This window comes from Chiroxiphia lanceolata, chromosome 3, assembly GCF_009829145.1.
Source record: "Chiroxiphia lanceolata isolate bChiLan1 chromosome 3, bChiLan1.pri, whole genome shotgun sequence".
NCBI lineage: Eukaryota > Metazoa > Chordata > Aves > Passeriformes > Pipridae > Chiroxiphia > Chiroxiphia lanceolata.
Genome location: NC_045639.1, coordinates 16,496,016 through 16,522,722, shown reverse-complemented (window position 1 = coordinate 16,522,722; position 26,707 = coordinate 16,496,016). Strand labels below are relative to the sequence as shown.

Below are 26,707 nucleotides of genomic sequence, written 5' to 3'. Positions count from 1 at the left end.
CAGATGTTGGTGAGGCTGTGTTGTCTGACTCTGCTTGGTACAAGCCACGGTGTTGTCAGGGTGGCCACAGCTACTGTTGTGTAGGGGACGGCACCTTTTATTCCCTTCCCACTCTGACATTAACATGCAAGGCATCTGAAGTGGGGGAAATAATGGTTTTTGCTAAGATCCTGAAACTGGAAGAGTTTGTGTTTCCAGGGAAAGTCATTCTTGGAAGTGATTTTTGAGGACCTCCACAAGGGAGGTGCCAGGCTTACCCACTCCAGTCTGATATGAACCCCCCTTTTTTCAGGATTTCTGCTGAGGGAAAAAAACCCCAAAACCAACATGCAGGGAGCATCCATTATATATGGAAGAAATTCTTTACTGGGAGGGTGGTGAGGCACAGAGAACTGGTAGATGTCCATTTACTGGACATGTTCAAGACCAGATTGGATGGGGCATCGAGTACTCTGGTCTAGTGGAAGGCATCCCTTCTCATGACAGTGGGGTTGTAACTAGATGATCTTTAAGGTCTCTTCCAAACCAAATCATTCTGTGATTCTATGATTCTGTTTCAAGCATCTACCTTGGGATATCCTGTACGCCTTCCAAAAAAATCCAGCTCAGTTCTCTGGAGGGTTGTATTTCCAGCATCTGGAGTGGGGGGTGGGGGATGTACACCAGTGCAGGCAGCAGACACCTGGCAAGGGCCACCCCCTGGGTGGAGTGGTCTTGTGAGTTCTCATCAAGAAGGTTTCATCAGAGAAATGCAGCCCTTTGGTGAATGTCCTCAGATATCCAGGGGTGAGGCTGTGAAACCGTTCTGCATTTCTGCCAGTGTGGCTCCCAAGCACCCATGTCCCCTGGGGATCCTGTCCTTTGTAGCCCTTGTGTCTGGGGTCTGAGCCAAGGATGTGGCTTTTCCAGGTTTCCAGGCTTTTTTTTTTTTTTTTGTCTGGAGTTTTGAGAGCCTGAGAGACTGGGAAAACCTGTTAATGAGGATCTGCAGGGATCAGGGGCTTTAAGGTTGTTAGCTAGTCGGGTGACTGCCCTCTAATGCCAGTGGGAATTTTGAAGGTCTGAAATTTGGGGGGATTTTAAATCCTGTGTGAAAAAGGAACCACACTCAGGATGAAGACAAAGAAGTTTGAATGCTGGAAAAGCCTGTACAACCCAACTGGCCTTATCAAAGCCCAAACCAAGCACTTAGGAGACTTTTGGGATGTCCTGGGGTTTCTGCTTCAAGAAGTCAGCCTTGACCCTTTGCTGGGGCAGGATTTTAGGCTTGTATAATTTTGCCAAACTCTGCAGTGTGAGAGAAAGAGAAAGAACAGGTCTAGGCAGTGTGAGAGAAAGAGAAAGAACAGGTCTAGGCTTTTTAATAATAATAATAAAAAAAAAACCCTTGGTGGCATAATTAAGGGAAGATTGTAGCTTTCAGCCATGTTTCACAGTGTCTGTCCACATGGAGGGAGCTGTGAACCACATCCTCCAGACTCTCTCTTTCATTAACTAGATGCGCTCCAACCCTGCTCTTATCCTCTCGGCAGCCTCTGAAACACAATCAGCTCATGGATAAAAACAGGAGTTGTCCTGCTGCAGCTGTGAGCTGTGTAAAGATGGGTTTGAGCTGGGTAATTTTCTCTGTGTTGGCCCTGCTGTTGCTGGACACCGTATCATTAGCCCCAGAGGAGGTGTTGGGGTGACAAGCAGCTTTTCCTAAGCCCAGTTAGGAATCCCAGTGCAATGTGCATGTTGCTAAAAAGCCAGTTTTTCCTGGCTTTACATGGTGCTCTGCTTTTGCTCACAAGGGTGATAAGGGTCAATCTCAGGTATTTCCCAGGAATACCGAGCGCTTGGCTCTTAGGTCAGGCTACAGGGAGTTGATATCCAGGCACTGTTGGGGGGGGGGGAGTGGTTTCTGGGTCTTATCTAGTATATCCTTTCCAGAAATCCCAGCCTTGTCTTCTGTGCTTTGGCAGAGATCAGTTCCTAGGTTTTTCCACTCCGTTTGCTGGGTTGTTAATTTGGTCAAGCACTGTCATGGATTTTCTCTCTTCATTCTTTAGCGTGCTGAACCGCACCCCAGTGCACCTCGTCCATGAAATCATACTAGTGGATGACTACAGTGATGATCGTAAGTGACCCTTTCTGTATTAAAAGCAAGAGGCCAAACTGAAAGAGCCTGTGAGAGACTGGGATGCACGCAGAGATGGGAAAGAGTTTGCTGAAGTGGAAGGAAATTCAAAGCTGTGTAGCTGTGGAGAGCAAACCCTGCTGTGCTGGGTTTGCATCGCCGCGTAGAATTCAAGTTCCAAATGATCAAATCTCTCTTCATGAAAATAATACAAGAAAAGCACACGGCAAATTGTTTTTATGCCCAATAGACATGAATCCAGTCCTTACACGTTGTATCCTACCACAGCTGTAGTGTGTCTGATCTGGCTTTCAGCTGCAGCCAGGAGCAATTCTGGGTTGATAACACTGGAATTGCAGGGAATAATGACAGTCTGACCCTTTGGACTTATGTATATGTTCTGTATACATTTATGTAGGTGGTCAGCAACTCTTGATTTTTTTTCACCCATATAATGAGGATTCCCTGTGTGGGTTTCCCATTTCTGAGAGGCACCATAAATAGCATTGTGCACCACACATCCTGCCCACATCCTCCTGCTGTTCTCTCAGTTAATAGCATGACTCAAGTTAAATCGATAGGTCTGATCTCCAGTAGAAGGTAGCTGAAGCCCCAGGGACTCCCAGGGAACCACTCCAGCTAAAGACCTTGCCCAGTGCGATGCACGAGTTGAAGATCCAGGTGCTGAGAGTAAGTGCTCAAAAATACTGTCTCAGGCATAAAAAGGATGATAAACCATCTGAGTGGTCTGTGACACTTACGTTTGAAGGAGCTGCAAAATGTAGCCGTAAACTAGGAAACCTGAAAACAAAGCCAGACAGGTTTTTGAAAACATGAATCTAGGCTTTGCTCTTGGAAGTTATAAATAGGCACTGCCTTGGAGAGCATTAGGGACAGATTTCACACAAGACCCACTTCCTGTCATTGACACCTCCCTGGGAAGTTGCTGAAGCTAGGGGAAGGAGTTGCCGTGATTACGGTGAGCTTTGGAGTAGCTCCAGCACTCGGAGTGGGCAGACTAGACAAGTTTGGGAACCAGCTGTGGTGGGGAAAAGGAGCAGGTGCAAGGACTTGAGCTGCTCTGGAGTACAGCAGAGCAGGATTTTTGAAGGATGGAGGAAGTAGATGCCAGGTATTCGGCTAAATAAACAAAGTACTTGCCTTCCTGAAAGGAAACAGGTTTGTAGAAATGAAGCTCCCTTGTCACAGCATACCAGCTGCCATGAGCCACGGAGAACAAGCAGGACTGGGTTTAAACTCATCCCAGGGCACCAGAGGGGAGCATGTTTCCTGCGTAACTTAGAGCAGACCCTCAGCTACTCAGCACTTCTCACCTCTCTGACATCTTCTTTCCTGTGATAGTCTGAGCCTGCTGGCATCTGCTCTGCATGCATTTACATAAAATGCATGTATTTGCATAATACACTATACACACATGGTCAGTTTTTTCCCTGCAACCCACCTCAAACAATTAGTGCTTTTATCTCATGCCCAGTTGTGTCTCATTTCTCACCTCTCTCTACCTGCTGGCCTTGTTATTCACTGGGATGCAGCTTTTCTGCATGTGAATTCACAGCAGAATTCCGTTGTGTGTCTGTAGCCAAGCCCTGCCACTTCTGCTCCCCTGTCCCAGCTCTGTCCCCGAATTATTCAGGGTATGGTACGGTGATGTCTCTTTACCAGCAAAGATTGCTGGAGGAGATGAAAGTGCTCAGAGGTGTGTGCAGGTGCAGGGGCTGGGCAGAGGGCATGGGGCATGTGTGGGTGTGTTTATAGCGCCAAAGAAAAGGAGGCAGAGCTGTGGGAGGCGTGAAGGGGTTGTGGAAGTTCACAGTATGAGGGTGCAGAGATAGAGGGGGCTGTGATGGGTGCACCTGCCTGCAGACCCAGCTCTGGCCCTGCTCTGACATCCTCCACTTTGCTGGGAGAAATCCAGGTGAAGATGGATGCTGGTGCTGCAGGTAGTGACTGCGTGTGGGATTGCAGGACCTCCCTAGCTCAGGTGTAGGTGGTTGTCAGGCCTTTCTGCCTCATAGAGCTGCTGCCCAGGGCATGAGGAGCCCCCAGCTGCTCCACAGGGCTCTCTTTGACCATCCCTTTCTCCTCGCTGAAGCCTCTAGGCCACCACAGGAAGCTCCTGCCCTGCCAACCAGACGCACATCAAAGAGCTTGTGCGTTGCTTTGCAGCTACCAAAAATAGTAATTTGCATTACTGTGCAAAAAATCAGATTCTGACCCCAACCACAACTCTTCTGTGCTGATTTTAGAGCATAACTCAGCTGCTTTCAGTGTCAGTCTGCTGAATTTACGCTAGTTTCATGAAAACTGCTGCTCTGCCAGTCAGGATTTGTGCTGCATGAGCTGAGGGGTAAGAGTGTTGTGACCCAGCACTGCTATCACCCTAACAAGCCATCAGCCAGTCCAGGACAGGGTACTCCCTGCTCACAGTCTCCCCTAGGACTCCCCATTTCTACTACCAGAGCCACCATGAGGGCTGAGGGTGACATGTCCTCCCTTTTGTGTTTCCCAAGCTGATGACTGCCGCTTGTTGGGACAGCTCCCCAAGGTGAAGTGCTTGCGGAATGGACGGCGAGAAGGTAAGAGCTACCTGCCCACAACCCAGGTGGGATACCAAGATTTCGGGAGGTGTGAGAGCGATGGAGTCAGGGGAGACCTCCATGGAGTGGCCAACAGGGGAGGTCAGCAGCTCCTGGGGTCAGGAGGACCATGATAAAAGGGGATGTGATAAAGGGCTGGGATTTGAAATGGATCGCCCCTCTCTTGCTGAAAAAGATGGGACTATTAAGATATCCAGTGAGGCTCAGCTGTAGCTTATTAGCCAGAAAATTAGAACAGGCAAAACAAAGCCCCGGGTCTTATTTGTAAAGATGTTTGCTCTAATAAAAGAGAGGAGATCTGCTCCTGCTGCTTCTGTGGGATTTTTTTTTTTAATAATTAATTATATTTGAAAGATTAAGAAAGGCTGTGTGGAGGATGAATGTACGTCCTACTGGGCTGCTGCTGACAACCTTTTGAGACATTTTCCAACTCCCCATAGCCTGCGTGTGTGCTTTCAAATTCTTCTTTGTGGTATTAGGAGAACAAAACCCTAAGTTTTTTCGTGCTGCAAATCAAAGGTGTGAGTCCAGGTGGGTGCTGGGTTGAGGAGACTGAGGAGTGGAGATTCATCATGGTTTCTTTCTGCAGAGGGTTTCAGCTCTGCAGGTCTGGTGACAGGGTGGCATCAAATCTCATGGGTGTAAGAGACATACCTGCTTTGGCAGGAGAATAAGGGAGGTCTCCGTAGACCCTCACATCCTTCTCATCTTTCTGTCCTGTGTGATGGAGGTACATATGTGCTTATCTCCAGCATGTAGACCCACAGGTATTGGTGCTCTATAAATCAGTCAGAATGTGGGAAGCCAGCCTTACCTTGCTTAATAGATTGCTTACCCAGGGATTACATTGCTTAATACATCACTTAAGTTGTATCCCTCAGGGCCTGCTGGGATCTGGGGAGGTTTGGAGTTGGTGCAGAACACATAGCTACCCACGAGATTTTAGGAGTTGCAGAGAGAGATACAGTGACAACCTGTATTGTAGAAGGTGACCTTGGCAAATGCTGGATTGTTCCAGGCTTTGTTCTCCTGTCCCTCTCCCTGCTGCTCAGAGGCTGTTCCTTGACCCTGTTCCTCTAGGGAATTTTAATATGAAAGTCAGTGACCTTCTACATGGACCTGATGTGTGACTGCTCCCTGAAACCCTTCTATCTCTCTTTATCTGTCCCTATGACCCCTCATATTGCCACTGTTTCTCCTTCATAAAGAAGCTCTGCTCTTCTTGAGTCACCCGCATCCCCTCTTGTTTGCCAACAAACCATCTCCTTTCTTGTGCTGCAGTTCACTTGAGCATCAACTGCATGCAGGAGGAATGTTGAAAAGCTTTTTAACTCCTGCATAAATAGGAACAGAGCATCTTTAAGAGCAATGATTTTGCTGAAGAGACTAGTGTGAAATCCATGTGTACAGCTGCTTTTCATGACGTCCCTCTTTTTTTCATTTTTCTCTCTCACAAACACATGCAGCAATCCACTTCCATCTCCAAAGGATTCTAAATTCACCATCAGGTCCCTGGTGAGCCAAGTGGGCTCTTAGCACCTTGAAAACCAACTCTCTTTCCTTGGTAGAAAGTGTGTTCCCATTGAGCTGCAGATCAGCAAGTTGCCTCAGGGCAGGAGAGAGATCTGGGGGTCACTGGGACACAGAAAGAGGCACAGCAGGGGAAAGTTAACAGTCTAAGAAAAGCTTAATTCTGGCACGAGGTGATCTCACCCTCAACTCCCCTGGTGCATTCCCCACTGCCTTATGTCTGTGTTAGATTTATTACCTGAAGGGGGTCATGAAAGCATTTGAGTCATGTTTTGCCCCAGAATGTGACAGCAGAATTAATTGTGCAAATTAAGGATTGGCATAAATGGCATAAATCGTATATCTTGGTGGAACCATTTATTTGCTTTGGGAAACTTAGGAAATGGTTAGCATACCTTGCAGCATCAGGAGGGAGGCAATGAACCTGGGCCATGTTTTATCTGAATGAGGTTCAGGCAGGTCAAAACCCAGGGAATGCATGAGTGCAAGAGACCATGCTGGAGGAGCCTGGGGGTGTTACCCAGCCATCTGGACAGCAGCTGACGTGGTGTGTCCCTGAATAGGTCTGATCCGGTCCCGAATCCGAGGGGCAGATGTGGCAAAAGCAGGTGTCCTGACCTTTCTGGACAGTCACTGTGAGGTGAATAAGGACTGGCTGCTCCCTCTGCTGCAGAGGATCAAAGAGGTGAGTGCTCCTGAGAGACCAGGATCACCCTCAGGGGATGTATCAGTGATGTCCACCTCCTCTTCCTTCTCGATGGGCATGGCCATCCAACCATAACCAACTGCATCCAAGGCATCCGAATAAGGAAGTGATGAACTTTTGGGGTACAAAGTGGCCTCTTCTGGTCTTCCTCCACCCAACAGCCACATGGGGTGTCTCTGTGACTGGGGGAGCACGTGGGTGGGTGGGACAAGGTGTCTCCCAGGGCAGTGGGACTCTTAACTGGCAAGCACAGGTTGAGTGGTGAAAGGGGAATACGTGGGCAGTGCTCCAGCAGAGTTTTTAATTAGGCTCATGTAAAATGCTCAGTGATGATGATTTAAGGGAGTGACGGCTCCTTGAATAGGGGCCGAATTTAATTTCATGCAAATTAAGCTCTAATAAATTGATTTAATAGGATTTAAATTCTGCTGATTTCGGAGCAGACAATGACATTCGCCTTTCGCCGGCGGCGACTCTCTCGCCAGACGTGCACACGGAGGCTCCCGACGCCTTGGCACTCGAGTTGGGGGAACTCTGTGCTGGTGACCTGCTGACACCAGGGTGCAGGGGATGAAGCCTTCAGCTTCAGCACAGATGCATGATCCTCTCCCTTCTCCGTGCCTTGTTCCTTCACCTCGTTACACCTCTGGCTCCTCATTACTAGTGTTAATTACTCAGTAATTTTAAAATTACTGAACTATGTTGACATAAAGGCATCTGAGGAGCAAGGGAGAGCTGAGGTGGTGGGTCATGGAGAAACCTGCCTAGCTGGTGTTCACGGTACCCCTCATCCAAGGCATCCTGCTTTTCACACCTCCATATGTGATAGCTGTTCTGGCTGGGCCAGAACACCTCTGTACTGTTCCCACCTCTGTGCACCAGTGATGGGACAGGGGAAGGGGGGCAGAGCACCAGGTCCGGTCCCTCTGCAGCAGGGGAGAGCTGTTGGTGCTGCTGGCACTCATAGTGCAGCCAGTGCTGGAGAGGTCCCAACCTTGGTGTGCAGACTGGGCAACAGTACTACTGATAAATGTAATTAAAATGGTCTTTTCATATTATCAGTTGCAGCTCTGGTGCCATGTGCAGCATCACCATAGGAGTTTCACTGCCTCCTGCTCTGAATACAGCATCAAATGCACACATCACCTCTGTGGACTTTTTTTATTTGCTCTTCTGGAGTGAATCTTTCTCTAGCTGGAAGGAAGGCAGTCTATAAGGTTGCACTGCTGCTTGTGCTGCCCTCGCTTTGTCCAGTATCTTGCAGCCCCAGCCAGCAAGGGAGACATTCTACAAAGAGTGTTGAGGGACTGACAAAACAAGGGCAGTCCCACTTGCTTGCTTTTTAACTGCTCACAGGAGCTGCAGGATAAGGGCAAAGTCCTTGGTTTCCTTCTTCCCAGGACCACCGTACCCATCCTTTCCATCAGGATTAAAATATTGATCAGTGAAGTGTATGAAATGTTACTGCTGCCACCTTCAGGCTGTGCTCAAGAGATGGGTTCTCTGTCCAACCACTCCGTGAGGATCAGCCACCTAGGAAGAGCATTTTCTCACTCTGTTATTCCTAGAAACAGTTTACTTTGAGCTAATGTGATTTAAGTTCCAAGCAAATGGGTGCTGAGCGCCTCAAAGCAAACCTGGACACTTTTTTCACCACCATCCACCCACCCCTGCACATCACTTCCCTTGTTTTCTGAGCCAAAGCAGGTATTCCTGCAGCTTTCATGGTAGGAAACACCAGAGCCCATGTGTGGCACCATGCACCCCGTGAAAGTGCCCCTCAAGCCTTAGATCAAGCTTTCCCAGCAGCTGATGGTATCCTCCCCAGGCTGATACTAATTTGTGGGTGTGGGCAGCACATACCCAGCATATGGATTTGAAAACAAGCAGGAAAAGCAAGTGATGGAGTGTGGGGGAATGAGGGGGAGTCTGAGGGGTGTCAGACCTGTGCCTGGGATGGTGTGTGTCCCAGGGAGTGGCAACGATGGTCGGTGTCTTGCACCAGTGTGTTTGCAAATGCATGACTGAGAGTGCGTGGCGTGGGCTCTTGTTTTTACTTATGGAACAAATATCTCTAAAGCCATTAATGGTGCATTTCAACTGAATAACTTTTCTAAAAATGTAATTATGCAGCCTGAGGTATTTTTACAGTATGACTCAACAAGCTCGCCCCAAAACTGTATTTACAAATGGCTCTGGGATGAACCAGTGAATGGCGACCCCTTACTTACAGCTCAAATACCTCTCCAGTCTGGTGCTCTCTTGGGAAGTGGGATGCACACGAGGGGCAGCTTGGCCCTCTTACCTTGCCTAATCCTGCTGTGGTGCCAGAGGAGCAACTGTGGCCCTTTTTGTTGACCATTACAAGGTCATGATGTAGAGGCTGGGAGACAAGCTGCAGTCAAGGTCCTTCTCCAAGGCTGAAATGTATCTGTTATCTTCAGGACCGTTTTCAGAGTTTTTTGCTATTCATTTAGATCCATATGTTGGTATATTTGAGAAATGTATTGGAGAAATGAATTCTCAGGTTTGTGAAAGAGGATTGAAGACTTGGGTGTTGTTAATAATAACATGCCCTGCCATGAGTGGGTATCAAAAAAACAGAGAGATGAAGCTGCCTATAATAAGATTGGTGCTCAGCCCAAAATAAATCATAGCAACAGCGCTGTGCTCTTGAGCATGCCGTGCTTTTCTTTTGACGGTCAGACAGACCTTGATGAAAGCTGAGTAAATATAAATGTTCCGAGGACATGGCAGGGAAAGTGAGGCAGGGAGAAGGCAGCACTGCTCAAGGGTAGTGTTTTGCAGTAATGCACTCAGCCCAGATGTGAAGGGGATTTTCTTACAAGAAGTTGTGCTGTGCAATGAGTAGCAGTGAAATTGAAGTTGGGGATGAGTGTCAGCTATCTAGAAGTGCTCACCAATAAGATGCTTGAGGGACAAGTTTTAAATGAGTGTATACAATCCTTTCCATGCCGTGTTCAGCACACAAAGCAGATGCTTTACTTAAAACCTTTCCCCTACCCTCAAGCAACTGCAGGATGCTTGGCTGTACTGGGCTGTGGCAGCTTGGGGGGCACTGTGCAGCAGCCACGATTGATTTGAGGGGTTTGAAAGGCTCATTGTGCTTGGATGTGACTTGAGTTTCCCCATGCAATATATAGATAGAGCAGACCTTGCCCTTTCAGTGATGGTAAGACCCCTGACTTGACCTTGTTATGGAAATACTGAGTATTTGTCATGCTCAATTGGAAAAATCGGCTCTAGTCCAGCTCCCAGCTCATGGCCTTTGGTTGCTTCTTCCTACAGCTGCATTTGAATACTCCTTTGTCAGGACTGATTTCTAAAACAAAGTCTTTTCCCAGCGAGAGAGCAAGCCCATGTGTGCTCAGATGCTTTCCTTTGTATGGCTGTGAAAAACAATTTGATCTAGTGAGGGTAAAACCTTGAAGTTTGAGCTATAATTGGAGTTTGGGATTTTCGAAAAGAAAAGGGGAGATAAGAGACCAGTCAAAGCTGTCAGAGTCTCTTCCTCCTGTAGATATTTTTGTTCATAACTGTTTGTATAATCTCTTTGCCCATAACAAGATGTTAATTAAATCACCACCAACTATTTTAAATAAATCGGGTCTTCTTTTTTTAACCCTTTCACACCTTTGGCAAAACTCTTAACTGTGCTGCCATAGTTTGCACATTATAAAAAATACCTGTATTTGAGCTATGTGACTGGTTTTGCTCTGTCATTTCAATTGCCTGTTTGTCACTTGGTTTCTGAAATCTGATTAAAAGTGAGGTGAAAGGGGAATACATTGGTGAATTTGCAAAAGACAGAAGGAGCTTTGCATCCAGCCCTCCAGCCTGTGGAGGGCAAGACTGTGGGTGAAACCCAAGTTGGTTGGAGCAGCCCAGCAGCACACAGCCCTCTTTCCCAGGACAGACAGTGCCTGCCTTTCCAGCCTCTCTTGCTGACGTGCCCCTGGCTCCCAGCAGTACCTCTGCCACTTGGTGCTGCAGCTGTTAATTCCTTGGTTGAATTAATGTGATGGCTGAGGAGGAGGAGGCAGTGATGGGCGCTGGTCCCTGACAATCCTGAATGACACCAACATTTCCAGCCACCTGATGTCTGCAGCAGCTTGGAGAATCCCTTGACCAGTTTGAGTGGTGTCATCTGAAGTCATAGGTCTTTTTGGTCCTGCTTTCCAGGATCCCACCCGAGTGGTCAGCCCCGTTATTGACATCATCAACTTGGACACTTTTGCTTATGTGGCGGCTTCCTCAGACCTCAGAGGAGGTAAGTCCGAGCATCATACATGCCCTGTGGGTGTCCAGCCGTGGTGTGAACATGCACTGGCCTGAGGAGATGGTGGCTTTGCACCACGCCTCTGGCTCCTGCTACCTCACAAAAAAAGTGCATTAGCACTGTTCAGTGCTCCCCGCTGGCTACTTCCAGGCTATTCTAGAGACAGGTGAGTGTGGCATGAGCAATAGTGTTTGCTACAGTGCATAAGGCAGTCAGGCAGGAAAGAAGGGTCATGTCAAAGCCACCCTGGGCAGCACTGAAAGTGACAGGAGGAGGTGGGGGATATCTAGGCAATAAATGAAGGATGCAACTGTAGCGCTTATTAGTATGCCTGTGCTATTTGTAGCATGCAGTATCCGTCAGTGTGTGTCTGTGTGCACAAGGGGACTAAGCAAGGTTTCAGCAGCAGCTTTAATTCTGACTTTTTCTGCCTTTGGAGTGCTTGACTTTGCAATTGTAATGCAATGTGTTGTTTCTTGTTCATACATAGTAGTAAAATATGTTAGTGATTGGACTCTTCTCCCAAGAGCTGCATCTGTGTGGCTAAAGTCATTTGAAAGTGGGGAAAATGCTTCATCAAACACAGCTTCTGCATCCTGCATTGCCTCCCAATTCATACCAATTTCTAATGTCCCCATGGCACTTCTCTACTTTGGTTTTAGGTTTCGACTGGAGTTTGCATTTCAAATGGGAGCAGCTTTCCCCGGAGCAGAAAGCCAAAAGACTTGATCCCACCGAACCCATTAAGTAAGTCAAGAAGGGGTAGGAAGCACCTGTGGGGCAGAACAGGCTTCTCCTCTGACCTGATGTGTGTCCCCATGCACCATAGAGGTGTGTTGCTTCTTCCAGGACACCTCTGAACTTCTAATACCTATAGCAAGCTTCTGGCTAGCCTGGGTTTTGCAGTACAGCTTCACCCCCAGCACTGAAGCCTGAGAGTGCCTCAAAGGTAGAAGGCATATGTTTATGGTTATTGGTGTTTTGGTAGTGGTTAGGGTTTGGTGTTGTGGTTAGGGAAGAAGCCCAGTGCTGTAGACTACTGCTCCTTTCAGCTCAGCTGTCACTTAAAAATAAGGCCTTGGCCCACGATGTCTAGGCCAGTCTTTCCAGATCAGCGCTGCTCTTCTGAACCTCACTGGAGACTCCTCAGAAACGGGGGGTGCAGGAGAGAGAGCAAAACTGAGCAGGAGAGATGCCATCTGTCCTCATGCTGTGGGGTGGAGGGAGTTCTTCACTCTGCTGAAAATCTCTCCTGGCAGCAAGCCCGGTGCTGGTGTCTGCAGCCCCAGCCATGAAGCGCTGGGCTATGAGGCATGGAGGAGACTTGTGCCAGCAAACAGAGATTCTCCTCAAGCTATCTTCTGGGTCTGCCCTCCCCTCCTCCATGGACCTTCTCTGTGCAGTTTTCTTAGCTAATCCAAAGTCTGAAAAATAATCCTGTTTTGAAATAAAGATCACACAGCTAGTGATGGCTTTTAAAAAGCCTTTCTGAATTGGCTCTGCCTTCTTCTCCCCGGTGGAATGGTGCTCTTAATAGGCTGGCTCCAGGCAAAAAGCTGGTCTGAGTGAATAACCCCCCAAGTGCTAAGTGCATTTTGGATGCTGAAGCCTACAATCAGGGCTGTGAACTTTGGGTTTGTAGGAGTTGTACTAACGGGTGCATTAGGCAGTCATTAAGTGCCAGGCAGTTTCTGACTGACAGCAAAATACCAAGGCAGCTGAAAGAAAGGCTCAGATGCATTTTCAAGTACATTGTCCTTTTTTTCTTTTTTTTGTGAGAAGAAAGTACATAGGTAATGTCCCAATGATGGAAAAGGAGGCAAAGGGAGGCAGTGTTTGAAAGTGTGTCCTCTCTTCCTTACCCATTCTGCAGGACACCCATCATTGCTGGAGGGCTGTTTGTGATCGACAAAGCCTGGTTCAACCACCTGGGGAAATATGACAGTGCCATGGACATCTGGGGTGGGGAGAACTTCGGTGAGTCATTCTTCTTCATTCTCTGCCTTGCTGTGTTGGTTTCTCTTTCTGAGTCATGCCAGATGGATACAAGGTCATTTTGGACTTTGCTTTGAATGCTCTGGATGGTTTCCCTCACTGACATTCATAGGTTATGGTCTCAGTAATGTAAGGGATGCAACAACCATATTGTTGATGGGAATGATGGGAATTGAGCAATTACTGGGATGCGGGACTGCCTGTCTTACATGCTGCTTTGATGTTCTGTAGGTAAATACTCTAAACCACAGAGTTTTCAGCTTTGGTGTTACCCTCATATTCTTTCCTGATCTTATTTTCCCCTTAATAAAGCAAAGATGTGTCTTATTCCATTGCCAACAGCATTTCGAAGCTGTGAACTGAGGCATCAGTGCCTCCTTGAATTTGCAGAGTACCTGGAACAGTAGCTACCTCTGCATGCTGCTGCAAATAGGTGGCAAAGTAACACGACTGCTTATCCATTCCTGTGTCACTGACTGGCTGAGCGCTGCCAGGCTCTCCATAACACTCACTTTTCCTGCACCAAAATAATGGGTTAAGAGCTGACCTAAATTCAGTCGCCTCTGCCTCTTGTCACGGGACAGGATGGACATTAAGAAATCTCCTGCATGCAAACTTGAGAGGGCACATGAAAGAGGTAACAGCCTGTCCCTTGTCCTCCTTGTCAGGTGGAGCTGGATCAGGTTGGGCTGTTCTCTCTTTGAAGCTGTAGCAAAGCTGTGGATTAGAGCAATACACTGTATCCAGGAAAGAAGAGGGAGGCATTCGATGTGAGACAGATCAGAACCTGGCTTTAATAGCTTGCAGCCCTGGGGAGTATGGCTAGCCAGGAAGGAAGGATCTTGTGTCTTAACACATACAGCAGTGCTGTCAGTCATCCAAGGGAACAGATGCTGCCACCTTGCAGTAATCCATTCACTGCCTGGCACTGTTGTTTGCTTCACATGCCTTGTCCCCCTAGATATATGTTATTTAGTTATACCTTGTTGTGCAGTAGGATCTTGCTCACTCATGCTTTCTCTCTGTGGGTGGGTATCTTGCCACCAGACTGACCCAGAGTGTCTGAGTGGGGTGGCTCTAAGGAAACCAAAGAGGGGAGTGACAGCCCTCCTGCCTCCCCCGCTGGATCAATGGCCCAAACAAAGAAAGGAACTAGACAGGAAGAGAGGGGAAGAAGGACTGTCACACTGTGTCTGACCTGCTCTTGCTGCTTGTCATTCGCCTCTGACAGCAGCCAGCCCGAGCTGCTCCTGGGAGATGAACAGTGACAGGACAGCCTGCTCTTGGGGGAAGCTCCATCCTGGCAGCTTGTCCAATGCCCTGTAATGGCAGGCATTGTGCTCCTTACGTGTGGTTATGGCCCATCCTACGGAGCAGAGCACAAGATTTCCCTCACTGGTGCTGTGCCCCAGAAGGCTGGTCCCAGCTGAACGTACACTGGCTGTGCTGCAGGGTGTGCCAGGACATTGGTGTGACAAAGGAAAGCCAGGCAGGTTAACTTTGCAACAAAAAATGCAGGTCTGCATAGCAGCAGGGCAGATCCTCTCTTTCCCATCGCCCTGAGAGCAGCAGTGTGCCTGGCTCACAGCTGCATCTCCTGCAGGCACAGCAGTCAAGGGCAGTGTGTCCCATCTCTCCTTTGCACATAAGCAAGGGCAGCTGAGACCCTCCTGGGCCCAGTCAGTTCTGGGCAGGTGATGGAGAGCAGGAGCTGACCAAGCAGCTGCTCATTTTGGGTGTTTGCAGTGAACCATGCTTTTCCTGGTAGCTTAGTCCTGAGGGGATGCAGGACTCCGGTCCTGAGGAGCATCACTGCTGCTTTTAATGTTATTGACTGTGCAACTAGAAGGGGGCTGGAGACTTTAGGCAAAACAAAAATTAGTCTCTTTGTGTTGGAAGAAGGATATTGTAGGTGTTTTGCTTCTTAAATGTACTTAATTCCCTCTAGATGAGTAATGGCAGAAAGGACTTGCAGGCCAGCAAGAAGTGCTAAAGGTATTTTGCCAAGTGAAGGCCAAGTCCTGTACACCCCAATGCGTATTGCTGACATCCCTCCTTGGGGCCACTTGAAGGGACCACTTGCACTGGCAACATCTCTCAAGGGTCAAGTGATGCACACTGTCATTTCCTGCTCCCCTGGCTCCTCTGAGTTGACCCTGTGCCATGCTTTAGCTGGTGCCTCAGTTTACCTTCTCTTGAGGCGCTTAGCTCTTGGCTGCCTGTCTGGATACCCTGTTTGTTAGCTGCCATGGATGACTCCATGGGTCATCTCTGCTGGAGGAAACCTGTGCTTTAATTGTTTCTGCTGGGCCTAGAGCAGAGTCTGCAGGGTGCAACTAGTTTGAAGCAGGGAACTCTGAGTCCTCACCATCTCATGCCTCCCCAGCACTGTGTCCTTATTCCAAACTGCAGTGCACAGATATCACGTCTTCATTAGGCTTTACATTAAGACCAGGCGAAGACTGAGTGGTGCAAGTCTTTCCCTTGTAGCACTTCAGGGAGCTACTCTTCTGCCAGACTGAGCAGAAGGACCAGAGGAGGGGAAGGCATGATGCAGTAGCCACGCTGTGGTCCAATCCAGAGCTGCTTGTCTGGTTGTCCCCTTTTATCAGGCACCCTTGTAATTTACACAGCAGCACCGGCAGAGTGGCCGGCGCTGTGACACACGGACAAATGAGAGCAACAGCCACATGCAAGGGGAACTGAGCACAGCAGCTTAGAGTGGCCATATCCTGCTGTAATCTCATTTCCCTGCAGCTGTGATTAAGGTTGCTCCCAATACAGCACCAGGACATGGCACAAAGGCGCGTTTTATTGACCTGTTAATACCCAGCACTGGGGAAAGTGATGAGGCTCCAGCTGCTGTTGCAGCTCTTGCGTGTAAACACAGCAGTGAAGGGAAAGGCAGGGAATTTCTCCCTGCTGTGCTTTCCCACCACTGCCATTGTTTGCCCCTGCTCCTAGGGCCAGCTGTTAGGGATGGGATCAAGCCTTGAATTTTGGGCCCGCACACCAAGGCTTTGCAGCTGTGTCAGCCTCCCATTTCTATCAGCTCAGGAGTAGGCGGGTGTGTTGGGAGTGGGATGGGAGCAACATTAACCTGACTTCCACCTCTGCAGCAACATGCAACTTGGGGCTGAGCCATGTGTACTGTGAAGGCTTTGGAGGTCCAGACTCCAATTCGCCTTTGCTTCCTGAAACTGTGAGTTGTTTTTGGAGGGATGGCAGCTTTGTAGGCGAGCAGTGCCTGCTGTTGGAAGAGGAGGAGTCCTGTCCTAACTGCCCAGTTGGCCTGCCTGCCACAGGTGCTTGTCTTGCCAGCATCCGACCTGGGGACAAGTCATCCTTGCCTTGGCATATGTGAGGGGACTGCTGGGAGGACAAGCTGGCAAAGACGATGGGTGTCCTCCTGTCTTAATTCTGTAGTTAAATGGGGGGGTGAAAATGAATTATTAGTTTTGGAGTAGATACATGCTACCTATAGCTCTATACTGTCAACAGATGATAAAATAGGATTCAAAGAACCGCAGAAGCCTTTTCATTTTAATTTCATTTCTTTTCCATTCTGGTTCCGTCTGAGCATGACTTCCTGACAATAGAGCTGCAGATTCATAGCTTCATAAACATTAGGACCAGATGGGCCCATTAGATCAGCCATTCTGTTCACCCGTCCTACCTCATCCAGCTCCCTGCCAAGAGCTCTGTAACTTCTGGTACCAGTTGTGCCACAGGCTCATTTTCTTTGAGAAGGGCCCCATGGGCCAGCCAGTGAGTGGCTTGGAGTGACTGGGAGTCATTTCCCATACTGATAGCTTATCCAGACTTTTGAGATAATCCCTCTCGCCACTGACCTTTGCTTGTGTGAGGGTGTGTACCATATTGTACCACAACATTGGCACTGATGGCCCATAGTACCTGGGCAGGGTAAGCTCCAGTCCATCTTGGGACAGACAACGGATGCACAGCTCCCTGTACAGTTTGCAAAATCAATGCTGGATTCATAAAGAAAATGACAGTTGTAGTCATTCATAAAGAGAACTCATAGCCTCTCGTGGTGAACTTGACAGCCCTTTGGAGGGAAGTGACTCTGAAATAGGCAGTGCAGAAGTAATTAGGGGAGCACAAAATTGGCAAGACGATTCTGCAATGTAAGCGGGGCTGCATGGAAAGGGACCTGCTTACTGTCTCATGCTTGCCATTGTGATAGCACCTGCTGTGCTAGAGGCAGGTTTCAAGTGCACTGACTTCAAACAGCTTGCAAGAAGCTTTGAAATGCACTTTTAAGGCAGTTTTGCCTAGGAGAGCCCCTCTGGTAATTGATTTAGCCCAGTTTAATGTGGCAGGGGATGAAGTGAGAGCTAACACTAGGATCCAGACTAGGACAAAAAGACAAAATGCTGAAGCTACTTCTCTTGTAGAAATCTCCTTCCGTGTGTGGATGTGCGGAGGGAGCCTGGAAATCATCCCCTGCAGCCGTGTTGGGCATGTCTTCCGGAAGAAACATCCATACGTCTTTCCAGAGGGAAATGCCAATACATACATTAAGTAAGTGGTTTGTACTTGCTCTTTTTTGTGAAACAGAATGAGGAGCTGCCTTGTAGGGAGGGAGGAGGAGAGAAGACAGGGAGGAAAGTTTGTTTAGAAAACTCTGAAATATCCTTGGGCAGGAATTTCCTGAGCCAAAGAACATGCATGTTAGTGCAACTGTCCTGCAGGATTTCTACAGCGTCGAGAAAATGACAAAAATAGGACATTTATATGGTGCCTTCCATCAGCACAGAAATGGAGGAATGGCCCCAGCACAGCCCTGACTACTAGCTACTGGAACAGCAAATGGTTTAGACCTTGAGTCATCAGAACACATTTATAATGACCTGCAGTCAGGCTGCCAACAATGTCTGTCGTCAGTACCCAGTGACCTTAGCTGCGTGTTCAGCATGGCTCAGCTGAACCAGAAAATTTGGTTCCCAAAGTCTCTCCAAGAGAGGAGCCAAGCACCTCGCTGGAGTGGGTGACTGTGCCTCTGGACTGGTGCTGTCTCTTGAGCAGAGGCAGCAATGGGGCGCACCTTGCTGGCATGTACACTGGAGGAACTGCCAGGGCATCCCAGCTGAAGGGGACCTCTCGTCAAACACAGGAACATAGGCTGAACCAGATACTGAAATGGGCTAAGATCCTGAAAACATCAGGCAAAGAAGGCAATCCAGAAGTGAGAATAGGCATGGGAAAGTTGATGGTAGCAGTTAGCGAGGTCGGGAGGGATGTTCTCTGTTTTTAGACTGTGAGGCCGAACGTTGTTGTTTAAGTAAACGACAACCACGTGGGGTACTTATACTAAATGCAGGGTTGTTTCTCAGCTAACCTGCAGCTGTGAGTGCTTACACACCAGGCATTCCTTTTAGTGCAGGCTTCCCAGTGTTAGAAAGAGCCAGCAGCACTTGTGAAGACCCAGGCTCTCTGTAGCTTCCCTATCTTTTACATGAGATAACGAGCGGGGGAGTGCAAATTACACTTCTCAGTTGCACCTAATTCATGATTTCCAGCCATGCATATGTGGGGCAGGAACGGGACTTTGTCACCTTCCTTTGAATAGCCGGTGTTGAGGCGCACAGGGCATTGCTGGAATCAAGGAGGAGAGCACTAGTTTGAGAGTCATGAGGAAGGCTTTTGCTTTTAGTATTGAAGTAAGATTCATACAGAAGAGGCTGGGATGTGGCAAAATCTCTGCCGTCGACATCGGTGCAAACCTGAGTGAAAAGGTAGTGTCTACATTGCATCACCTGCAGGAGGAGCAAGGAGAGCTTGAATGGGTACAGCTCTTCTGGCTGCTTCTCAGGCACAGGCCTCTGGGGACCTAGGGGATGCCTGTATCATGTAGGTGTGAGCCTCATCATTTATCCCCGTGTTTCTTGTAAATCCAGATGAGATCAGGAAGCCAAACAAAAGAACCCTGCACTTTGGGGAAGGTTAGGTACAGATGTAAACACTGATTCAGTCATCTCTTGAACAAGAATACTTAAACTATTTCCTTGGAGAGAGGGGAAGAAGCCCATGAATCATCAAGGAACTGAAAAGCAGTCTAGAGAAACATACCTGTAGGCATCAGGAGGTTGGATGTTGTTAACCCTATGATATCTATCAGCCTTAAACTTAATATTATAGTATATAGACACAGAGGACAAGCAGCTTCTGGCAACCTGATGCTATGTAGTACTTCTGTTTAAGTAGAGATGTTAGCAAAAAATATCTCCATCCTTCTGCCAGATCCTGATTTTTTTTCCACATAACCCATACTTCAGAGTGAGCTTGGACTCCAGTGTAGTGCTGGCTTCAGATGCTGACTGTCTCCTTTTCTGGCCTCCTGGGACTTGGCTGGATCCAGAGCCTGCCCACGGCCCCTGCAGTTTAGTGATGTGGTAGCAACAGCTTAGAGGCACTGGACTGCCTTGGAACAGGAGATTGGAGGACTCCCCTGGCCTGGGCAGAGATAGGTAGATAGGCATGGAGCAACAAAGATATTTGCAAGAAGAGTTAGAACCATCTCAAGTCAACAGAAGACTTGCTGAGGTTCATAAACCTGCAGACACCTGGCTGATGTGAAAGACTGATATTTATGCACTGTGGTGGGGTAGTTCCTCTTAAGTTTTGAATGCTGAGGTTTGCCTCAGTGAAATCCAGGAATGCAATGCAGGAGAGTCCATACAGGATTGACTCAAAGGAAATATTTGCAAATCTTTGGCAAATTTTTCATCACTTTTCTGAGCTCCATCCAAGCCACTAAATAAAACACTAGGCACTACTGCCTGGGAGATGATGCTTAAAAGAACCTTCAGTTCTGAGTATGGTGGATACAAAGAATCCAGCTGAGTTTGAAATGGTGAATTCTTCACCCAAGCTTTATTTGGCCTGATGAGTTTGGTCCCTGGAGTAATGAGGAGGAGGAGTACTTTCTCTAATGGTAAGGAGTGGGCTGTCTCAAAGGTGTTTTGGGTGATGCCAAAGACCGAGTTGAGGGTAGGAGGAGAGCAGGACGGATCAGTTAATGCATTTTGGAAAATGTTACCTTGGAGGCTTCCTTGGTTTCATCTGTCTTTTGCTGCCTCCTTCAGAAACACCAAGCGCACTGCGGAGGTGTGGATGGATGAGTTCAAGCAGTACTACTACGCAGCTCGTCCCGCAGCCCAGGGGAGGCCTTATGGAAAGTAAGGGTCTTGCTCTGCCTGTGCCCTGCCTGTGCCCTTCCTGTGCCCTGCCTGCTGCAGTGGGGTGTTCACGGTGATGTCTCTCTGCTGCGGAAACCCGCCTGTGTTGTTTCTGTAGTAACGCTCAATTAAATGCTAATGGTAGGCAGATGCTATGAGCACAGCAATGAGACCTATAAACAGCCAGTTTATATGCTGTGCTGATTTATCCCAGTGAGTGAACCAAACCCAGGTGGGGGAAAACCTTTGCCTATATCCCACCCTTGGCATTAGGTACAAGTACTTCTTATCCCAGAGCGGAGTTTGGTGGGAGAGTTCAGAGGTGTTGTTGGCAGCTGAGGAGAAGGAAAATCATCAATTTTTTGGCCTGCTAATGCTTTATTGGAAAGGAGCAAGTCCTTTGTATGCAGGGAGTTTGCCATTCATTCTGTGAACAGTCAGAAACACCTCCCTGTCAGGAGGACTGTAAATATTTGTGTTATATTTCTCATTTTCATATGGTCCTCCTTGCCTTAGAAAGTTTCCTGTGGACCACAGGTGATTCCAAATCCAAACCCAAATTCCTTGTAGCTAATCTTCAGTTTCCAGAATAAATAAATTGAAGTCCTGCTGACTAACCTGTTTTCACTGAATTAATATCCTACTCCCAACTATTGGCACCAAATGAAGTAACATCTCTGTCCTGCTTTTTATAGGAGGGTGTGGAGAAGTTTACCCTATGCAAAAGGAAGGTACTGGAGGCTTCCAAGTACTCTGTAAATGCCAGCTCATAACAGCTCGTAACAGCTCCACAGGCTGGCCTAGGGAGGAGCTGGAGTTTGAAAAATGTCACTGTACTGCCTAATCCCTCAGCAGAAATTTTGTCATGATTAATGAAAGAAAAAAGTATTTCACCCTGAGATTAACTTCTGCTGACTTAAAAATGTGTTTAGGTGCTCTTGGAAATCAAGGCCTTCTGTAGTCCTGTAAACTAAGAGTTACTTAGTATAGTGAATAGCATATATTAATTTCCTTGTACGTTAATATATTAAAGTAATGCTTATTGCATATAGTAGACAGCATACATTTTTTTACTGATAATTTTTAAATGACTGTACTTTTCCATTAATCTATTTATGTGCCCAACTTTAGACTCCTTGTTAAAATGGCAATATGTCGTCATGCCATTTTACCAAGTGAGACCTCCAAAGAGATGGAGATCAAAACAACCTCTCAAGCTCATGCAGAAGAGAGCAGAAAATAGAGCTGCTGATGCTCTTGTGTTTGCTGTCTGTGCATATCTGTTGGATTTCTATCAGCCTCCCTTTTGGGTGTGTTGGGTCTCACTTTATTCATTTCCATTGCATCTCTATGATATTTTCTTCCTACAGTGTCCAGAGCAGAGTGGAGCTGCGGAAGAAGTTGAAATGCCACAGCTTCAAGTGGTACCTGGAAAACGTTTATCCTGAACTTCGGTATGGATGTGCCATCTTCACCTGTCTCTAGCAGGCCAGTGGGATGCCCCATCCCTCCTGCCCCACAGAGCTTCCCTCTTCACCTCCAGTCCTCCCATATCCCCCTGCCCCAGAGACTCAGGCACACCCCCTCCTTTGGGCTTCACAGAAAGGCAGAGTAAATTTTATGCTGGCTTCAAATACAGTGTGCCATGCTGCAGGGCCAGGAGTTGGTCTTCGGATATCCTTGTGGGTCCCTTCCAATTCAGGATATTCTGTGATCCTATGATTTGTGATCCTGCTTTTTCTAAACAATCTTATAGACCTTGCAGCTCTTCGCTGTGGGACTAATGAGGGACAAAACACCAGTTATTCCCATTTGCTCTCAGGGATTCATTAGGTGTCCTCCTGCCCGTGCTGTGGGATAGGTTGCATAGGGAAATAGCTAGTTTTCCTCTCGAAAGTATCCCAAGGCAGAAAATCCACCATAGCCTCTGCTGGACTGTTTCAGTACTTAATGACTCTTGCTTACTAAAGAAGCACCTAATTTCCAGTCCTTTCACACTGTTCTGTGGTACTCAAGACTTCTCTGTTGTGAAACCATCCACTCTAGGATTTTATGACTTCTATTCAGATAGCTCTGCCTTGCTTTGCTTAATATCCACTTCCACAGTTGCTTTTGCACAGATATTTTTTAGTTACCAAAATTATTCTAGAAACCATTGCATTCATTCTCCTATCAGGAGCCATCCTCAGAAAGGGTGGAAAAGTTCTGGAGGTACTGCCAGGCACCCTGCTGGTGCAATGGCTAAGTGCGGAATCACTGTGTGAAAATGGTGATTTATAGCTGTTTTCTTGAGTTTTTTTGTCGTGTGTGGCGTTGCACAGCAGCATTCACAGGGAACGCCAGGGCTCTGTGACAGTGTGTTATAAAGTTCCCCACTCTTGTAAGCTGAAGGCTGACCTTCAGCCTGCTCAAAGTCTATTCCTTGCTCCTCTGTTTGCCTTGTGCACTGTTATTTATTCTTTCCTCTCGTAAAGGTCAGCCATCCGTCTCCGAGCGCTGCTTCTGCAGCGTCCCTGTCCGTGTACTGCTCTCAGTGGTTCCGTGTTGTAATAGATCTTGCCACTCCCATTTTGTGAAGGTGAAATGGTGCGACCTTACCCCACTGAGCCTCCTTTGAGTACTCCGTGGGCCTGGGGGAGTATGGATGTTGTTTAAATGCTGTTCCCACAGGATTCCCGAGGAGTCGCTCTATCAGACTGGGATGATCAGGCAAAGACAGAGCTGCCTGGAGTCACACAAGTCTGAAGACCAAGAGCTCCCCATCCTGAGCTTAAATCCTTGTAACAGCAGCAAGGGCACAGTACCAAAGGCACAGGTAAGATGTGTTGTGTATCCCCATGATACTGGATGGAGAGAAGCCTCTCGGTCAGCTTCAAGATAATTTCTTAAGTTTGCTAAAGCTCTGTTGGAGGATTTACCTGTTCTGACAGACCCTTTCCTTAGATAGCACGTAGTTAAACCTTGGAAACTCCACCTGACTTAGGTGGAAGCCCTGGGCAGCAGCAGGGATTGGTGCAAGAGCCACAGTGCAGTGTGGACCACTCATCTCTGTGCCAGCCTGTGCTGACCACTTACTGCCAGGAACACCACGCGTTGCTCATCTGCGCAGCTCAAAGACAAAGAGAACTATAATTTCCTCTCATCTTTCAGCCTTTTCTCTTTCAAAATGCACTGGTATTGCAATGGTATTTATAACTTCATAGTCTGCATTCTCTCAGTATTAGATTGCCCATTAAACTAGTGAGAATTTAATGAGGACGATCTCGTTTTTTTCAATCTCACTGAGATGAGAAAAAGCTGTATGAATTGATCTTCTCAAAATCACAGTCCAGGAAACATCAGAGCCAAGAGTAGGCTCATGTGCCTTGTTGCAGCAGAGTTTCTGGAGCAAGACCCTGAAGACACGGCTACAAAACCTGCCTTTCCTTCAGCCTCCCTTTGTGATTTTGGGCATGTCAGTAAGTTCTCTCACTGTTCCCATCTATAAAACAGGGAAGATAACAATCACTTGCTTCTCCACTGTTGCTATGAAATAATTTAATAGGCAATGGTGTGCTTGCTTCCGCTTGACTGTACATTCTTAACCCTCATGGTTACACATTCAAGCCAGGTAGCTGTGCATATAAAAGGCCCAGCCTGGGGAGACTGATTTGTATGTGCAAAGGAAGCTTGTCATTATGTGCATCTCTTTCAAATGCAGTTGCATGCCTGTCTTTAGGCAGGAAAATAATATCTGTTTTACAGCGTGGTAGAATCAACAATGATTACTTGAATATTAGTCCGTTCAGAAAATATAATGAATATAATTGTGAGTGTCGCACAGTTACACTTCTTATGGTTTCACTGGTTTCCAGGTTCTAGGATTGTTTTTATTTCTTCCTCTGCTACATGGACTTTTCATACAAACAGCAAGAAAAGCAAGCTAATGAGAGGTCATCATGTTTTGCAGGACCAGCTCTGCAGAAGAAAAGAAAAATGTTTCAGTGACAATTGCAACTTTCAATTAATTGGATGTTTTTAAAAAAAAATCTGGGAAAATCAGAATGAAAAATGCTGCTGCAAGCTAGCGTTTCAAAATGAAATGGTATTGGTCTTTCTTGAAATATCAGTTTGATGTGGTATTTTAAAATGAGAAATGTCATGCCAACAAGTTGGATTGTTTCATTCCCAGCAAACACATTTTGTTTTGACATTTCTATGCAGTAAATTTTTGGAATTTTTCATGGCACAAACTTTTCATCTTTCCATTCTGATTCTGAAGCAGTTTGCAATAGGTCAACACTTCCTGCTGGATGGCAGCTCCATTTCTTGTGCACATCCAGGACTAACTCTGCAAGGGAACAGAAGAATACACTACAAACAGATTGCAGAATGCTTATACTCAGTACACAACAGGAACAGAGAAAAACCTTTTCTTTTTATCTTTCTGTCTTTCTAGGATAATTCTCTCTTACTTGTACCCACAGAGACTATTTCAGATTAAAGCATGATATTTAAACTTTCACTGTGAATAGAAACATATTTTAATGACACAATTGTTACAAGACCACCTGAACTTGTGGATGATATGGGTATTATAGTCACCAGGCTGTGTAGGATCGATTATGCAGCAGTCCTGAATGCTACTTAGTTTTGCATTTGATGTACCATAATAGAGCAATAATCTTCACTTTTAACATAGTGAAGTCACATCTTGTTTGCCCTAAGCTTCATTATTTGAAAAATAGGTTTAGTTGAATCCAAGCTGTGCTTTCCTGACATTCAGCAAGTACCATGGAAATATCCTGGCCGTCCAAATTCTTTATTATCACTATTACAGGAGCAGTAATTTGATTGCTTTGATTGCCTTTCTGTATCTGTCTCATTGCTAGGCTCCCCCAGCACTTTAGCAACATTACATGCATGAAGTCCTGGGACTGGGTGTGAGAAGATCAGAGCTATCATACATTATCATGGTTTAAAGAGAGAGGCAAAGGAGCTGTGAGATGGCAGTGAGTTGCTCTTTATTTTAGTTCTTTCTACCTGTAGTGCAGAGGAAGGATGTTGTGAGACCTCTGGCTACGTCCATAGTTTGGATAGATTGAGATGAATACTCTGTGGTGAAATCAGATTTACACCCTTAGCAGGTCTCAGAGACCCTCCCTGGTGGTGTCCGGTGTTGGCCTTGAATTACAAAAAAGGGCACTGAGGCACAAAAAGACCCCTCATCTTTGTGTAGGAGAGCTCTGTTCTCTCATCCTGGGGATCCATTTGGCCCTTTCCGTTCCTAAAGGTCTGGCAGTGGTCAAAGTAGGCTCTGTCCCTTGAGATGGCTCTCAGAGGGCTCAAGTTATTTACTGGCAGAGATTTTTGTGCAGTGTTCATCCCCAGGGCACAGCAGGCTCTGCCTGCACTCCTGCCCACTGGAGCCCTTGTACTCTATGCTTTGTTGCATCTCATTTGCTAAATGAAGAGATTGATTTAGTTTTTCACAAGAGAAATGCATCTGAGGGAAAATCATTGATCATAGTTTTGTCCTCATCTATCTAATGAAGATGTGAGTAGTTGGAGGTTTTTTCCAAGTCAAGTGTCAGTTGATATTAGTTCACAGAGTTTGGAACACACATCTGACTCTGGGATTTATTTAAATCATTAACAGCTTCAGGAAACCTGACATACTTCAGATAAAAAAAGCAGAAGGTGCTTTGACCTGGATACTCACACACATGTAAGCAGTCGCTGCAAGATGAATGTAAAGTTCAAGCATCTTCTAGACAAGCAAGGAAACAGTAAGAAGGCTGTGGCATCCATTTCCTGGGCCTGCACCCCAAAATATCTGGTGTTTGGAGCTGAGTGACTGCCATTGCATTTGAGTGGCATGTCCTTGACTCTTCCTGTGAAGGAAATGCAATCTGATAATCTGCCTGATACAGCTTTGATGCTCACCCCAGTTCACTTGAGGTCCTCTGTTTGCTGACTAAATCTGCATTTTGGAGAACATTTAGCATCTATCCAAACTAAGTGTGCCTCCTGAGACAACTCAGCCATAAACATTCTCTTCTGACCTTCCTCCCCTCAAAAGCCTTCATTCTTCTTCATGGACACGTCCTGCCCCAGCTGTAGGCTGACCAGAGCTGCAGGAGGCAGGCTGAGCTAGAAGAGGAGAGGGGTAGCAGTGTCACCTCTGCACCCAGCTTGTCATGGGCATCTTTTGTGTACTTCGCTTTCCCTCTCCTGAGATGTGTGGAAGTGCCAGTT

General features: G+C 47.0%; 1 protein-coding gene across 1 annotated transcript in view; it reads left to right on the top strand.

Annotated features, from left to right (window-relative positions):
- Positions 1–26,707, top strand: part of GALNT14 (polypeptide N-acetylgalactosaminyltransferase 14) — a 96,149-nt gene that overhangs the window by 63,808 nt on the left and 5,634 nt on the right. The window contains exons 4-13 of the mRNA XM_032682654.1: positions 2,052–2,119; positions 4,651–4,716; positions 6,831–6,952; positions 11,177–11,264; positions 11,936–12,020; positions 13,147–13,250; positions 17,687–17,813; positions 20,378–20,470; positions 21,841–21,924; positions 23,141–23,285. Of these exons, the coding sequence (XP_032538545.1) occupies positions 2,052–2,119; positions 4,651–4,716; positions 6,831–6,952; positions 11,177–11,264; positions 11,936–12,020; positions 13,147–13,250; positions 17,687–17,813; positions 20,378–20,470; positions 21,841–21,924; positions 23,141–23,285 (982 nt within the window). The remainder of the gene's footprint in view (positions 1–2,051; positions 2,120–4,650; positions 4,717–6,830; positions 6,953–11,176; positions 11,265–11,935; positions 12,021–13,146; positions 13,251–17,686; positions 17,814–20,377; positions 20,471–21,840; positions 21,925–23,140; positions 23,286–26,707) is intronic.